A 17,248-nucleotide genomic window follows, 5' to 3' on the forward strand; every position below is an offset into this window, starting at 1 on the left:
GCACTAGCTTAGCACTTGCATGACATCAGAGGCTTCATGCTGGAGAATAAACTCGAGATACCACCAGGGTGAAATATGAAAACAAATTTTTTTTTTCAAAATTCTTAGGAGATTAGGATTCAGTCTTTGGCTGGGATGAATATTTCATGTGTTGCACAAGAGGCAATTGTGTCCTAAAAGTTAAGAAAATAGAACTAGACAGTCTTGAGTTTGAGGGCTTCTCTGCCACTTAATGGGTGTCTGACCTTACCTGTCTGAGCCTCAGTTTTTCCCATCCCCCCTAAAAAATAATGATGATACTTACTATGGTTATCTTGAGAATAAAATGAATTGTATATAATAACTAACTGCCGTTAGTTGATTTTGAATGATAGATGTTCCAGAAGTTAATAAATTTGTTATTGAAAACAAAGTTCAACACCCTTTTTCTTTTGGTTCCATAATGTATTTTTTCTAAAGAATATTCTTGTAATTGGACTGTGATTTCATACTTAATCTACAGAAGGCTATTTAAGCTATGATGTGAAGATTTAAATAGGAGAACACATTTAAGACCAGTTTTTCCTTGAAAAAAATTCAAATGTAATCAGAGAAGGAAGAAATTACTGAGATTTGTGTGAACATTTTGGGTACTCTAAAGAGCTTTATGTAGATTTTTAGATCCATTGTATGTATGCTGTGCTAAGTTGCTTCAGTTGTGTCCGACTTTGCAAACCTGTGGACTGTAGCCTGCCAGTCTCCTCTGTCTGTGGGATTCTCCAGGTAAGAATACTGGAGATACAGAGATATGCGGATGGGAGTGCCTCACAACAATGAATGGCTTCTTAAAGCTCAAAGGGGAAAGAGAAGTCGCTTAGTCGTGTCCGACTCTTAGCGACCCCATGGACTGCAGCCCACCAGGCTCCTCCATCCATGGGATTTTCCAGGCAAGAGTACTGGAGTGGGGTGCCATCGCCTTCTCCAATGAATGAGTCTACCTATTTGTAAAAATGTGACTGATGAAAACAGTGCAATCACTAGGTTATCACACTGTGCGAGTTCAGTTGTCAAGAGGGAGCAACTCAAAGGACATCACACAATCTATAAACCAGCTGGAAGGAGCCATCCAGACTTTGCCCTGCTGAACCCTTTCTGGGCGATGATTAGATAAGTCCTCATAGATGATATACTGTGTGCAGAAGCGCTGATCAGAATCAGGTTTGGCATGGTATGCGACTGTATTGATGGTTTGAGTCATGTCAGTGTCTGGCTCGGGCTTTCTAATGAGGATCTGGCCACCACCAGCAGCTCAAAAGAAGCAAAGAAATCAAAGGATACTTTTGATTGTGCTTCATGCAATGCTAATAAGCTGCTCAATGTAAACAAGCATATCTAACACTAAAATGTACCCTTGTAAGAAACGTAGGAGCTGTTTTCCAAATGCCAGAGTCAAAAAGAGAAAGGAACTTGATTTCCTTGAAGTCAAATAGGTAATGTCAGAGTTGATTTTCAGTCTAGATCCTGGTTTTTATAGTACCAAACTCACAGGTACTTTTCCATCACTGAACCTTTCCATTATGTGAGATGCCAAAATTGTGAAAACCATTAAAGAAAAAAAGGGGGGGGGGTATTTTTTTCAACTTACAGTAGTGTGTACTTACTGAAACACAATTATAAGAGTGGAAAATTAAAATTATATGCTTTTATCAAATAAATACACTAAAATAAGTTACTTTAGTATATTTATTCTAGCCTTTCTTCTCTGCTTAGTTTTTCTTTCTTTCATTTAAAGAAAGTAACTGGGGGATACCCTAGTGATCCAGTGGTTAGGTCTCTGCATGTCCACTGCTGTGGGCCCAGATTCAATCCCTGGTCAGGGAACTAGGGTCCCACAAGCTGCATGGCAAGAAAAAAAAAGTAACTATGATAATTGTGTTATATCTTGCTATTGATTTAACATAAGAATTTAGGCATACTATTAAAGACTTCCTATAAACCTTGTTTCAATGGCTGCCTAACATTTTACTGAATTATTCATAATTTAGTGACTTGTTTCTCATTTGATATTTAAATTAATGCCATTTTTTTCTTATAAATCCACTCGTCCACTTAGTGCATTGCTTGACACATGGTATGTTCTCTTGTTAGTAATATTATTAATTCACTGGTGACACATGTTTGTATATAAAGCTTTTTCATCATTTTAAGTTATTGCCTTAGGATTTAATTTTATTTTTAAAAATTTCATTAATTTTTTTGACTGGATGATACAAGCTTATGGTTTAAAGTTTTAAAAGTACAAAAGAAAATAGTGAAAAGCCTTTTTGCCAGCCATTCCAGATAACCAATATTATCAGTTTCTTGTTTTCCTTCCAGAGATAGATGATTATAAGCAAGGAAATATGTTTTCTTCCTTTTTTGGAAACAGACCTTTTTTTTTTCTCCTTTTGGCTGTACCATGCTGCATGCAGATTCTTAGTTCCCCAACCAAGGGTCAAACTCATGCCCCCTGCAGTGGAGGCATGGATTCCCAACCACGGAGTCTTACCCATTAGACTACCAGGCAAGTCCCTGAAAACAGACTTTTAAAGAACAGTTTTGGGTTCACAGCAGGACTGAATAGAAAGTACATGGAGTTCTGATACATGTAAAATCTCCCCACTCCCAGTGTCCTGCATCTGGGTGATACAGTCGTTACAGTCATGAACCTACATACCATGAACTAAAAGTTCACAGTTTTAAGTTAGGGTTGACTCTTTAAAAAAAAAATTGAAGTATAGTTGATTTACAATGTTGTGTTAGTTTCTGGTGTACAGCAAAATAATTCAGAAATATATGCACATATGTGCTCAGTCACTCAGTCATGTCCGACTCTTCTGTGTCCCCTGGACTGTAACCCACCAGGCTCCTCTGTCCATGTGATTTCCCAGGCGAGAATATTGGAGTGGGTTACCATTTCCACCTGGGAAGGCCACATTGTGTGTGTGTGTGTGTGTGTGTGTGTGTGTGTAAACGTATATACACATATGTATGGGCTTCCCAGGTGGCTCAGTGATAAAGAGTCCACCTGCCAATGCAGGAGACTTGGGTTCAATCCCTGGGTTGGGAAGATCCTCTGGAGAGGGAAATGGTAACCCACTCCAATAGTCTTGCCTGGGAAATCATATGGACAGAGGAGTCTGGTGGGTTACAGTCCAGGGGACACAGAAGAGTCGGACATGACTGAGTGACTAAATAACAAAAACAACACATAGGTATATACATATTCTTTCCATTATGGCTTATTGCAAGATATTGAATATATTTCCCTGTGTTATGCAGTAGGATCTTCTTGTTTATCCATTCTATATATAATAGTTTGAATCTGATAGCCCCAAACTCCCAATCGAACCCTCCCCTTCCCCCCCCACCCCCGCCGCAACCACAAGTCTGTTCTCTATTTGTTTCTGTTTTGTAAATAAGTTCATTTGTATCATTTTTTATTGGATCCCACATATAAGTGGTATCATATGATACTTGTCTTTCTCTGTCTTACTTTACCCAGCATAACAATCTCTAGATTCATCCATGCTGCTGCAAATGGCATCACTCTGTTCTCTGTTATGACTGAGTAATATTCCATTGTCTGTATGTACCACATCTTTTTTATCCATTCATCTCTTTTTGGACATTTAGGTTGTTTCCATGTCTTGGCTATTATGGTTTTTCTATGAACATAGGGATGTGTGTATCTTTTCGAATTATAGTTTTGTCTGGAGTGGAATTGCTGGATCATATGGCAACTCTTATTTTTAGAGTTTTGAGAAACCTCCATACTGTTCTCCATGGTGGCTGTACCAATTTACATTCCCACCAACAGTATAGGAGGGTTCTCCTTTCTCTGCACATAAGGGTTCTTAAGAGTCATGCATCCTAAGGGCTTGGATAAATATATAATGACATGTATGCACCATTATTGTTTCATACAGAATAGTTTCACTGCCCTAGAAGTCTTATGTGCTCCACCAGTTTATCCTCACGTCCTCCCCATCCCTGGCAACCACTTATCTTATTGTCTTTATAGTTTTGCTTTTTCCCAAATGTCATGTAGTTGGAATTGTAGTTTTGTAATTTTTGAATTAGTTATTTTCACTTAGTAATATGCATTTAATTTTCTCCATGTCTTTTCATGGCTTGACAGCTCATGTCTTTTTAGTGCTGAATAACATTCCATTGTCTGGATGTACCACAGTTTATTCATTCACCTACTCAAGTATATCTTGGTTGTTTTCAGAGTTTGGCAGTTATAGCTGCAATGAACATCTGTGTTCAGGTCTGTGTGTGGACATAAGTTTTCAAGTTCTTTGGGTACATACCTTGGGGTGTAATTGCTGGATCACATTTAGTTTTGTAAGAAAGGGCCAAACTGTCTTCCAAAGTGGCAATACCACTTTGCATTTCCCACCAGCAATGAAGAGAGTTCCTATTGCTCCACATTCTTGTGAGCACTTGGTGTTGTCAGTGATCTGGACTTTAGTAATTTTAATATGTGTGTAGTGGTAGCTCATTGTTTTGTGTTTCAATAACATACAAAGTGGGACAGCTTTCTATGCCTATTTGCTGTCTGTACAGCTTCTTTGGTGAGGTATCTGTTCAGGATGTTTCCTCATTTTTAATTGGATGTACAGCTTCTGTTGCATACAATTTTATAGAGAACTATCTCCAGGAGGTAGACAATACTGCCGCAGTTGCACCAGAGACCCAGCTTGACTTGTTGACCCAGGGAGAGGTAGGGGCAATGGGAAATGGACTCTCTGATACCGTCTCCTCAGGGCACCAGGTAGGAGGGGAAGAGTGTAGTGGTGCACAGCTGGATTGGTGTAGGGAGGAGAAGGCTGGGAACGACTCAGTGTCAAGGTGGTAGAACAGACAGTTTGTGTTCTCAGATCTGACACTGCAGGTTCAGAAGGACCCAGGCACTGGAGAGAATGGAGGCTGTGATGGGATGAGTAGCACGAGAAGGTATGACTAGACTTGGAGAATTTGGGGAATCAGCTACATGGATACAAAGTTCAGGGTCCCATCCTGCAGCTGACAAAGTTGTTCAGCTCTCCCCAGCAGCTCCTGGGACCAGGACTGTGCTGTCACTGTTGCCAGTCTCTAAGGAAACATTCAAATCAATGATGATAACTAAATGGCCCTTCTGTGCCAGCTTCTGGGACCACATATGCCTAAATCACATTAAACTTGGGGCTGCCATTAGCCTAGAATGACTGTGAGGCAGTGGAGAGTTCCTAACCTGACACTTGGACAGATGCCTTCTGTCTAGCCTTTCTCCTGTCTGAAAGACCTCATGTATGTCTCGGGAGAAGCAGTAGGTTGGTGCGAGTAGATACAGTGAAGAGACTGTTTCCATAGCAGTGTGAGGCTCTGAAAGCAACAACCTCTGGAGAGACAGGGCCCAGGACTGGGGAAAGGGTCACAGAAATGGGAGCCTGCTGCCTGATTTGACTGTATGGGCCTGGTTATCTTGAGCCACATAGTCAGATATAATTGCATTTTGCACTGTTTCATGTTAAATGTAGAAACATCTCTGACCTTTACAAAGTGGGAAAGACTTCCTCATGAACTGCAGGACTCCTAATGAGTTAAAAAATTCCTGTCTACCCCAGTAATACCTAAAACTGTACTGTCCAATATAGTGGCCACTAATTGCATGTAAATACTTTGGCTTATGGGATTTTAGTTCCCTGATCAGGGATTGAACCCCAGTCCTTGGTAGTGAAAGTGCTGAGTCCTAACCACTGGACCACCAGGGAATTTCCTATATGTAAACTAATTAAAATTAACAGAAGGAAAAGTTAAGTTTCTCACTCTAGCCACATTCCAAGTGCTCAATGGACCTGTGGCTAAGGATAGCAAAGCTATTATATAAAACATTTCTGTTACTGTGGAATATTCTATCAAACAGCTGGCCTTGATGTTTGGCTTTCCTTGGCCATAAACTTCAAAATATTTTTTGGAAGCTGATACAGATTTATTGCCTTTTAATTTGAAGAGTAAGCATATTAAATTAACCTACCATTTATTATAAACATTGTTTCATAGAAGAAACACCAGAGATAAGAAACCTATAATCTCAGAATAAAGGACTTCTTCAGAAGAAAGTATGTGTGTGTGTGTGTGTTAGTTGCTTAGTCGTGTCCAACTCTTTGCAACCCATAGACCACAACCCACCAGGTTCCCTCGTCCATGGGATTCTCCAGGCAAGAACACTGGAGTGGGTTGCCATTTCCTTCTCCAAAAGAAACTATAGAAAGAAAGTGAAGTCGCTCAGTTGTGTCCGACTCTTTGTGACCCCATGGACTGTAGCCTACCAGGCTCCTCCATCCATGGGATTCTCCAGGCAAGAACACTGGAGTGGGTTGCTATTTCCTTTTCCAAGCAGAAAGTATAAGCTGGCATCTTTGCACTGACACTGGCAGAGAAGCTCTGGTGTCTGTATTGACATTCTGTGCTTTGTCAGCTGCTAGGATTTGGGTCTCTTCGGTATTAAGACTTGCGCTCTTTGAAAAGGGCATCAGGAAGGCCGTAGGGGAATCTTCCTGGCTTTTGGAAAGTGATATGCCCTTCTCAGTTCATCATTTCAGGAAGTCATGATGTCAGTATACTGGTGATGTTACTTTGATCATTTAGATAATGTGGCACCTGCCTGGTTCTCCACTCTAAGTGACTAGTTTTCTTTTTGTAATTAATCAGTCTCTGGTGGAACTATACTTTGATACTATGCAAATATTGTTTTTCAGCATATTTCTGGCAAAAAAAAAACCTTCTTTTTTCCCTTGGCTGTGACATGTGGCATGTGGGATCTTAGTTCAGGATCCCTGAAAAGGAATCGAACCTGAGCCCCCTGCAGTAGAAGCATAGTCTTAACTACTAGACCACCAGGGAAGTCTCTAATTTTGATATCTTTTGATGAATCTTGCCAACACCACGTGTTGGTTTTCCATGGCCACTGTAACAAACTGTCACAAACTCAATGGCTTAAAAGAACAGAAATGTATTCTCTTAGAGTTCTAGAAGTCAGAAGTTTGAAATCAGTTTTGTTAGGCTGAAGTCACAGTGTTGGCAGGTCTGCTCTCTCTCTGAAGACTTCCGGGGGCATCGTCTTCTTACAGCTCCTGGTGGCTGTGAGCATTCTCAGCCTCTCTTTGTAGTTTCTTGTCTATGTCTAAATCTGTCTGCCTCTCTCTTATAAAGAGATGTGTGATGGTTTTTAGAGCCTATCCAGATAATCCAGGATTCTTTATCTTGAGAACCTTAATCATACCTGCAAAAACTTTACCACATAAGGTAACATTCCCAGGTTCCAAGGAATTAGGACCAAACTCTTTGGAGGCTACCATTCAGCCCACTGGAACTTATTACTGTGGAATTTGCCAATTTTTTTTTTTTTTTGGTGGCCACACTACATGGCACATAGGATTTTAGTTCCCCATCCAGGGACCAAACCAGTGTCCCCTGCATTGAAACTGGAGTCTTAACCACTGGACCACCAGGAAGAACTGTGATTTTTGTATTCCCATCATTCCTCCTACACTGATTAATTAGGATTCCTTTGCAAGGAAGACCTATCCCTTCTCTTCTCCTTCCATCCTTTTGACATACCCCCATTATCCCCTGAGGACCTCCTTACTTTGGGGCACAAGATGTTCCAGGCTTCTTTTGTTAACTAACTTGGATGCACTGAGTCTTAGCTGCAGCATGCAAACTCTTAGTTGCAGCAACTAGGATCCAGTTCCCATCAGGGACTGAACTTTGGTCCCTTGCATTGGGAGTGTGGAGGCTTAGCCACTGGACCACTACGGAAGTTCCCAGGCTTGTCTTTTTATTAATAGGTTTCCTGCCTCAGCCTTGGGATCACATTATTGGCCTAATTGTCTAACCTGTACATATGGTCCATTCATGAGAAGCAAGGAGGCACTCTGGGGCTGGTGAGGGGAAAGGATTATCCTCTCCCCTCTGGCCCCAAACTCACTCATCTTTCTCAGAAAACTAGATTCTGCAGTTAACAGGACCCACTGTTCTTAGAAAGCAGTTTACGGAGGTCAAACAGTGTTGTGAAGGCTGCTCAGCATATCTCACCTGCCACTCTACCTTGATCTTGGGCTTTCTTCAGATGTGCTTCCTGGCTGGTACCACTTACATTGTCAGAAGTATCACCTACAGTCAGGACTTCATCAGTATGATAAATTTTAAAATTTAAGATCTTTTAAACAGTCTTCCATGTTACTTGTTTAAATTTTTGGCTTCATCTCCCTTACTATAGGCTTTTATCAGTATTTCTCAAATTTGAGTGAGCATCAGAACCTTCGAGTGGGCTTGTTGCAGAGAATGCTGGGCCCTACACCTTAAATTTCTGGTTCTCAGGCAAGGCATACAAATTTGCATCTTTACGTTCCCAGAGGTGCTGATGCTGCTTGTCTAGGATCTATACTTTGAGAATCACCAGCCTATTGAAAAATTAGAGAAACAGTCATTCTCATTGTATTTATTATGCTCTTAATATGTTGGATACTGTTCTGGGTACTAAAGATACAGAGATAAGTAAGACAAGGTCCTTGTCCTCAAGACTCCCACCTGTAGATCCTAAGACATATTAAAATTTACAGTAATTAAAGCAGTGGGGTGTTGGTACAAGAATAGATATAGCAGTGATACAGACTAGAAAAACCCTGGTTTATATAACAAGTTGGGTACACATTAAAGATAGCACTGCAGAATGGCTTTGGGACTAGTCTGTGTAACTTACAGAGCCTATTTCAAGACTTGTGAGCCCACTCACTTGAATCACTTTTGAGACTCTTTACATTAGGTCTTAAAATAACTGAAAGACAGATGTAGCACCAAATTCATAACATGGAAGCTCTGAAATTCCTAATTTCTGGCTGGTGAAGAATGGGATCTTGATAAGTCTCCAGATGTGGTGGACTTGCTGTAACGAGGAAAATTTTTAGGTAACATGAAAAACAGTTGGGCTTCCCTGGTCAGAGAAAATGCTGGTTAAATAGAACTATTAAACACCATTTTCAATATATCAAATTGACAAAAATATAAAGGTGCCAGTCCAATGGTGGTGCAGTTACCAGAGATGAGGTGATGTGGGTTCTTGTAGGTGGTATGAATAAAATGGTAAAACTACATAGAAAGCAATTTGAAAGAAAGCATCAAAAGCTTTAGAAATATTCAAATACTTTGATCCAGTAATTCTGTTTCTAGCAACTCATTCTAAGGAAATCATCAGAAATACACTTGGAGGTTTCTATACACACACATTCTACCATTGAATCATTAGGCTGCGTGTCACAGAAACCCGACTGAACTTTAACTGTGGAGGTGTTTATCCTCATGGATCAGTAAGTCCAAGGCTGGTACAGCAGATCCTCCAGGCATGCCATCATGATCCAAGCTCCTGGAGTCTGTCCAGTGTACCAGCTGGAACAAGTGGCTGTCTTTTTCATGCCCCCAAATGGCTCTGGAACTTCTTGGTTGCATGTTTGTGTTCCAGGCAGGATGGAGAGAGGACAACCGTTCATGCTTGCCAAATCTGTCCTTTTGTATCAGATACATAGGAAGCAGATTTCCACTTGTACCTTTTTTTTTAAATCATGTAACAACTATAGTCACCATGTGATACAGTAGATCTGAACTTGTATCACGGTCCCCTGTATTAGATCCTTGCTCAAGATCTACTTGTAACTCTTAATTTATCGGAGCTATCACAAGGCTGTCCTTAGCAGGAGCTGGGGAAGTACTGGTAACTAGGCCCATGATCATTTCCCTCATCCAAACTGAGGTTCTGCTGAAGAGGACGATAAAACATGGGACATGTTTAATTACAAAATCCTCTGTAGTTATTAGTGTCAGGATTTTGATTTTTACTGACCTGGAAAAATACTCATGATACAATGTCAAGTGAGAAGCAGGACAGAGAACATACAGAATACAGTAAAAATTTGGTTACAAAAATATAATTTACATACACACACATCCCACATCAGGAAATAAAATGTTAGTGGTAGTTAATGTTAGAGAATTAGCAGTTCAGGTCAAAAGGGTATTGATGGATAGATAGTTTTTATCTTGCTGAACGTTTTCTGAATTTTCTAAATTTTCTTCAATGAACTTATATTACTTTATAATAGGAAAACAGATGTTATTTTCTAAAAATCCCATATGTTTTTAAAGAAGTCCAAAATATGTATTTATTCATTTTCATCTTCATTGTCAAAAGAAAGGAGGCTACTGTTTTTTATTTGCTTTTGTGAGTTCTTTTTAACCGAGTCCTGCTTATTTATTTCATCTTCTTCTTTTGTCTTTTTCTTTTTTGAGCTTGCTGATAAACCCGAATATTTTTCGTCTGAGGAACGCTTGACTGGTTTTCGATACATAATTCTTCCATCAGCTGAAGGTGGCTCTTCATCTGCACCAAAAAACAAAGTTAAAACACTTTCTTTCTCTCATTATTTTGACTTTAATGGAGAGTCAGATGGCAAGAAAATCTCATACTGTATTTATGGATGTCCTTGAGTCAATTCAGCCTGTTCTTCTCTGCTCCCTCTAGCTATGTACCCACAACACATGCAGTCACTTAATAAAAAACCTAAAGAAACTCATTTACTGAAGTATACTGTAATATTGGCAGTCCCCAATTCAAAACAATCAGGAGATACACACACACGCACATATTTTAAACTTTTTATTCTGTATTGGAGTACAGCAGATTAACAATATTGTGATAGTCTCAGGTGGACAACAGAATGACTCAGGCGTACATATACGTGTTTTCATTCTCCACCAAACTCCCCTCTCATCCAGGCTGCCACATACCACTGGGCAGATACTACTGTCCTTGTTGGTTATCCATAATCATGCTGTATTTTTAAGTATTTTGAAACGTGATTGTTTGAAACTCCAGCATTTCCTCCTAAAGCAATGTAATAAAAACTTACAAATAATGAATAAAATGCTATATAGCATTCCACACTTCAGGCACTAAATAGACCTCTGCTGACTAGTTTGTAAACCTAACCAGCTATTTAAAAAAAAAAAAAAAAAGGATGTTTTTACTTAAATTTGCGTTTAATCCTTATAACAACCCAATAAGGTGGCCACAATTATTGTTCCCATTTTACTGATGAGGTAGCTGAGACTGAGAGGTGAAATAACTTGTTCAGAGTCACAAATCTGGTAAATGAAGTTTGAACTAGGACTATCTCCTTCAAACATACCATCAGTTCAGTTCATTTCAGTCGCTCAGTCGTGTCCGACTCTTTGCGACCCCATGAATCGCAGCACGCCAGGCCTCCCTGTCCAACTCCCAGAGTTCACTCAGACTCATGCCCATCGAGTCAGTGATACCATCCAGCCATCTCATCCTCTGTCGTCCTCTTCTCCTTCTGCCCCCAATCCCTCCCAGCATCAGGGTCAGCAAACTACTTCAGTATTCTTGCCTTGGGAACCCTATGAACAGTATGAAAAGGCAAAATGATAGGATACTGAAAGAGGAACTCCCCGGGTCAGTAGGTGCCCAATATACTACAGGAGATCAATGGAGAAATAACTCCAGAAAGAATGAAGGGATGGAGCCAAAGCAAAAACAATACCCAGCTATGGATGTGACTGGTGATGGAAGCAAGGTCCGATGCTGTAAAGAGCAATACTGCATAGGAACCTGGAATGTCAGGTCCATGAATCAAGGCAAATTGGAAGTGGTCAAACAGGAGATGGCAAGAGTAGACGTCGACATTCTAGGAATCAGCGAACTAAAATGGACTGGAATGGGTGAATTTAACTCAGATGACCATTGTATCTACTACTGCGGGCAGGAATCCCTTAGAAGAAATGGAGTAGCCATCATGGTCAACAAAAGAGTCCAAAATGCAGTACTTGGATGCAATCTCAAAAACAACAGAATGATCTCTGTTCGTTTCTAAGGCAAACAATTCAATATCACGGTAATCCAAGCCTATGCCCCACTCAGTAACGCTGAAGAAGCTGAAGTTGAATGGTTCTATGAAGACCTAAAAGACCTTTTAGAACTAACACTCAAAAAAGATGTCCTTTTCATTATAGGGGGCTGGAATGCAAAAGTAGGAAGTCAAGAAACACCTGGAGTAACAGGCAAATTTGGCCTTGGAGTATGGAATGAAACAGGGCAAAGGATAATAGAGTTTTGCCAAGAGAACGCACTGGTCATAGCAAACACCCTCTTCCAACAACACAAGAGAAGAGTCTACACATGGACACCACCAGATGGTCAACACACCGACATCAGATTGATTATATTCTTCGCAGCCAAGGATGGAGAAGCTCTATACAGTCAGCAAAAACAAGACCGGAGCTGACTGTGGCTCAGATCATGAACTCCTTATTGCCAAATTCAGACTTAAATTGAAGAAAGTAGGGAAAACCACTAGACCATTCAGGTATGACCTAAACAAATCCCTTATGATTATACAGTGGAAGTGAGAAATAGATTTAAGGGACTAGATCTGATAGAGTGCCTAATGAACTATGGATGGAGGTTCGTGACATTGTACAGGAGACAGGGATCAAGACCATCCCCATGGAAAAGAAATGCAAAAAAGCAAAATGGCTGTCTGAGGAGGCCTTACAAATAGCTGTGAAAAGAAGAGACGCGAAAAGCAAAGGAGAAAAGGAAAGATATAAGCATCTGAATGCAGAGTTCTAAAGAATAGCAAGGAGAGATAAGAAAGCCTTCCTCAGCAATCACTGCAAAGAAATAGAGGAAAACAACAGAAATGGAAAGACTAGAGATCGCTTCAAGAAAATTATAGAGATACCAAGGGAACATTTCATGCAAAGATGGGCTCGATAAAGGACAGAAATGGTATGGACCTAACAGAAGCAGAAGATATTAAGAAGAGATGGCAAGAATACACAGAAGAACTGTACAAAAAAGATCTTCACGACCCAGATAATCATGATGGTGTGATCACTCACCTAGAGCCAGACATCCTGGAATGTGAAGTCAAATGGACCTTAGAAAGCATCACTATGAACAAAGCTAGTGGAGGTGATGGAATTCCAGTTGAGCTCTTTCAAATCCTGAAAGATGATGCTGTGAAAGTGCTGCACTCAATATGCCAGCAAATTTGGAAAACTCAGCAGTGGCCACAGGACTGGAAAAGGTCAGTTTTCATTCCAATCCCAAAGAAAGGCAATGCCAAAGAATGCTCAAACTACTGCACAATTGCACTCATCTCACACGCTAGTAAAGTAATGCTCAAAATTCTCCAAGCCAGGCTTCAGCAGTACGTGAACCATGAACTTCCAGATGGTCAAGCTGGTTTTAGAAAAGGGAGAGGAACCAGAGATCAAATTGCCAACATTCACTGTATCATCAAAAAAGCAAAAGAGTTCCAGAAAAACACCTATTTCTGCTTTACTGACTATGCCAAAGCCTTGACTGTGTGATCAGAACAAACTGTGGAAAATTCTTCAAGAGATGGGAATACCAGACCACCTGACCTGCATCTTGAAAAACGTGTATGCAGGTCAGGAAGCAACAGTTACAAGTGAACATGGAACAACAAGCTGGTTCCAAATAGGAGAAGGAGTACATCAAGGCTGTATATTGTCCCCCTGCTTATTTAATTTATATGCAGAGTACATCATGAGAAACGCTGGGCTGGAAGAAGCACAAGCTGGAATCAAGACTGCCAGGAGAAATATCAAACATACCATACCATTATATAAAATGATTTCATACCTAACGTTAAATTGGTGGGAAAACCAGCTTACTTTCAGACATACCTGCTCTGGCAGCCTTTATTTCTGCCTTAATTTTCATGACTTCTTCAGCTGACAGATCTCCCTTTTTTAAAACCACCACTTGGGGCTGTTCATCTTCTTTGTCACTGTGATCACCATCTTCTTCTGGGAGCTGAGGCTGGATTCTCTAGGGAAAAACACAAACACAACATTTAAGTTCTGACCCTGAACTAAATACAACCACTGTCTCTGTGAGAAACTAATCAGTAGAGTGAGAAGAGTAAGCTTATTGACTAAATGTGCTTGGCAGTGAATTTTCAAGTTAACTCTTAAGAATCTAACCTCGCCAGAGTAGGGAAGAGGTCCACCTGCCAGTTATTCTGGGGTGCCTATCCAGGGGAACCAGTTTCCATCCCAGCAGGACCCCAACTTGCAGTTCCTGATGTCAGGGGCCCTCTGTTCCATGTCCAGTCTATTCAGGGAAGTGCTGGGCTGCGCCAGTTCTTGCTGCTCTTCATCAACCCTTTTCACTTCCATCTCTTCTCAAAGAGTAATGAACAAACAAAAAAACACCACCAAAGTACAGGAAACGGTAGGTAAAAGGTCCTCCTGCTCTGCTCATCTTTCTTCCCTCTCAGCAGCTTGTTTGGTGGGTATCTCATCAGCTGTTCTAAGCGTATAAAAATGTGGAGGTATAGAAAACATTTTGTAAACAAACAGGACGCTAAACATACTACTATATGACTTGCTTTCTTTTTTCTTTTTAAATTATTAAAATTCCCAAACATAAAAAAGTACAGAGAATAATGTAACAGAAACCATGGACTCACTTTACACACGTAACACATGGTAACCTTTGGCTAATTGAGATTTTTAAGAAAAATATCAGACACCATAAAAGCTCTACTTGCCCAACTTTTTTACTCAAAGAAAAACAGAACAAAACGCTTTGCACAATACCCTGAGATACATATGGCATTATCTATTTTTAAAAATTACGATTATTTAACTCTATATATGGTTATCTCATGGTTTATTTGATCAGTTCTTTGTAAGCAAAAATTTTGGTTGTTTCTAGTTTTTTCTACTATGATAAAATTTTTGTATGTTTTTGTTCACCTTTCCAAACTTATACATGGAATTCCCTGAATGGAAATGCTAGGTTTCAAGGCTTGCAAACTCAACACACAGCTGGTCAGTCCACTTCTCACAGAGCCTTCCTTGTCCCCCAGACAGGGCAACAAAGCCCTGCAGGATCTGGCCTGAGTCAATAACCACAGCTAGAAGCACAGTCTTATCTTCTCGCCATGCTCATGGCCTCTGGGCTCCAGACACGTTTGAGTTTTGCAGATCCCTGAACATATTAGCTCCTCTGCCTCCCCTGTCACTGCGTAAATTCCCAGGGCCTAGAAGAACCCACTGACCCTGGCCAACTCCTAATCAATCTGCTTCTAGACTCAAATCCTTCAGCAGTGGCTTCCGAGATCTCACCTCTTCTTTTCATATTGTCTATAGCTCACAGGTGGCATGTACCACACAGTGTCATCAATGTTTTCCTGACTCTACTAGGCAATGCAGTATGTGTTTCTTCTCTGTATCTAAAGGCACAGAGCCTGGCAAACAGCAGGGACAAGAAACATTTGTCAATCTACCCATGAATGACCAACAGGATGATAAGCACAGTCATCTAACCATTGTAACTTCTCACACACTCGTTGAGGTCACAGACACTGTACTAGGAAAATATAGATGGATTAAGATACTTAAAAGAGTTAGATTTAGTGATGGAGATATACAGGAGAGCAAGCAGTTGCAATGCAGAATGGTAAGTACTACAGATAAGATATGGATAGAGTGAAGAGAAGAACAGAGGAGTAACTGTTGTGGGGAGGTTCAAAGGGCTTCACTGAGATGGTGACCTGTGAAGGTCACAATAGGGCAGGCAGGAAGGTGTTTAAAGTACATGGCAGGGACTTCCCTGGTGGTCCCGTGGTTAAGAATCTGCCTTCCAACAGAGGGGATGTGGGTTCAATCCCTAGTCTGGGAACTAAGATCCCACATGCCATGCGGGGCAACTAAGCCCGCTAGAGGCAACTACTGAGCCCATGCACCCTGGAGCTGCAGCACCACAGCTAGAGAGAGGCTAGCATGCCACAACAAAGATCCTGCGCCCCACAATCCAGACCCAATGCAGGCAAAGAAATATTTAAAAGTTAAAGAACACAGCATTCTGGAAATCCATCTCTTTGTCTTTTCAGAGTCTGGCGCAGTGCCTGGGGCTAACACATACTCACTGGACTAACTGCACTTAAGTCAATCTTGGGTCCTATTAGGTGACATGGGAGTGGGTCTTACTGCAAATGCTAGATAAAATGCTAAATAAATTATTTCTCCACACATGTCTTAAGCATAAGGGTATGTCTCTTTTCTATTAGAAGAGATAGGGCAGGTTTTGATGTGAATCAGTTCAGGAAGGAGCTTGGAAGGACATAGAAATTGACTCTCATGATCGTATTCAGATCTAGGATATGAAAAGTATTTGCTTTCCATCTTTTTTTTTTTTTGTAAGAACAAAGGACAGAAGTAGATCTAAGACATTCTTAAAGATGTTCTAGATTCGAGGCTTAGGATATTAAAAAGAAAGAAAGCAAGTGAAGTCGCTCAGTTGTGTCCAATTCTTTGCGACCCCATGGACTGTAGCCCACCAGGCTCCTCCATCCATGGGATTTTCCAGGCAAGAGTACTGGAGTGGGTTGCCATTTCCTTCTCCAGGGGATATTCCCAACCCAGGGATCGAACCTGGGTCTCCCCAGCAGACGCTTTATCGTCTAGACCACCAGGGAAGTATATTAGGTCATTTGATTAAGTGCTCAGTTTCTTTACCTGGAAGGTGGGACGACACTATCACCTACAGTGTTGACTACAGGTTTTGGAATGAGCAAGTGAAAATGAAGAGACAGAAAAATGATCATTCCTTAAGTACTATCTACCAAGGATTGGGCGCTTTACCTGCATCAAGTAATTTTCAGAACACAGCAACACTGTGAAAACGACCAACAGCTTTCTGGGCGCAAGAGGCTGTAGTTGTTTGAAGAGGACCAGCTTGGGGTCCGATGACACTCGGACTGAAGGCCCAGTGTGGGTGGGAAGTGGGACCCATCAGTATTTGGCCTCCAAGGCAGAAGCCGAAAGTAGCGGAGCCGGCCGCGTTTCTGCGGTAACCCGACAGGCCCGGGCTCACCTTGGTTTCTACGGTGGGCCCTTCCTTGTAGCCGACCCGTTCCTTGAAGCGGGCCAGGAAGGCCGGCTCGGCTGGCCGCACATACGACACCTGGTTCCGCTTGCTCATAGCTGCTCTGGGGGAAAACAGGCCTTCCCGGGCGCCTAGAGGATGTACAGAGGCGACGGCGCCTACTCGTGACGTCACATAGCCCCGTCCCCTGACCCAAAGCCGGGCAACATGGCGGCCTCCACGCTGGCGTCAACGTCGGAC

At 41.3% G+C, this 17,248-nt stretch overlaps 1 protein-coding gene across 1 annotated transcript; it reads right to left on the minus strand.

The window, feature by feature from the left end:
• Nucleotides 1-8,493: 8,493 nt before the first annotated feature.
• On the minus strand, nucleotides 8,494-17,184 carry KIAA1143 (KIAA1143 ortholog). Its single transcript, XM_061396212.1, has 3 exons — nucleotides 16,997-17,184; nucleotides 13,798-13,942; nucleotides 8,494-10,441 (listed from the first exon to the last, which is right to left on the minus strand). The coding sequence occupies exons 1-3, from the start codon at nucleotides 17,102-17,104 to the stop codon at nucleotides 10,224-10,226; spliced, it is 471 nt and encodes a 156-aa protein (XP_061252196.1). The 5' UTR covers nucleotides 17,105-17,184; the 3' UTR covers nucleotides 8,494-10,223.
• Between the last annotated feature and the right edge of the window lie 64 nt (nucleotides 17,185-17,248).

This window comes from Bos javanicus, chromosome 22 (assembly GCF_032452875.1).
Source record: "Bos javanicus breed banteng chromosome 22, ARS-OSU_banteng_1.0, whole genome shotgun sequence".
Classification (NCBI taxonomy): Eukaryota; Metazoa; Chordata; class Mammalia; order Artiodactyla; family Bovidae; genus Bos; species Bos javanicus.

Excerpts from the sequence above, each read along its gene's own strand:
- KIAA1143 (XM_061396212.1), bottom strand. The coding sequence starts at position 17,104 with ATGAGCAAGCGGAACCAGGTGTCGTATGTGCGGCCAGCCGAGCCGGCC. Across the intron at positions 13,943-16,996 it reads GGCCCACCGTAGAAACCAAG|AGAATCCAGCCTCAGCTCCC; the intron begins GTGAGCCCGGGC and ends GTTTTTCCCTAG. Across the intron at positions 10,442-13,797 it reads AATAAAGGCTGCCAGAGCAG|ATGAAGAGCCACCTTCAGCT; the intron begins GTATGTCTGAAA and ends TTTTTGGTGCAG.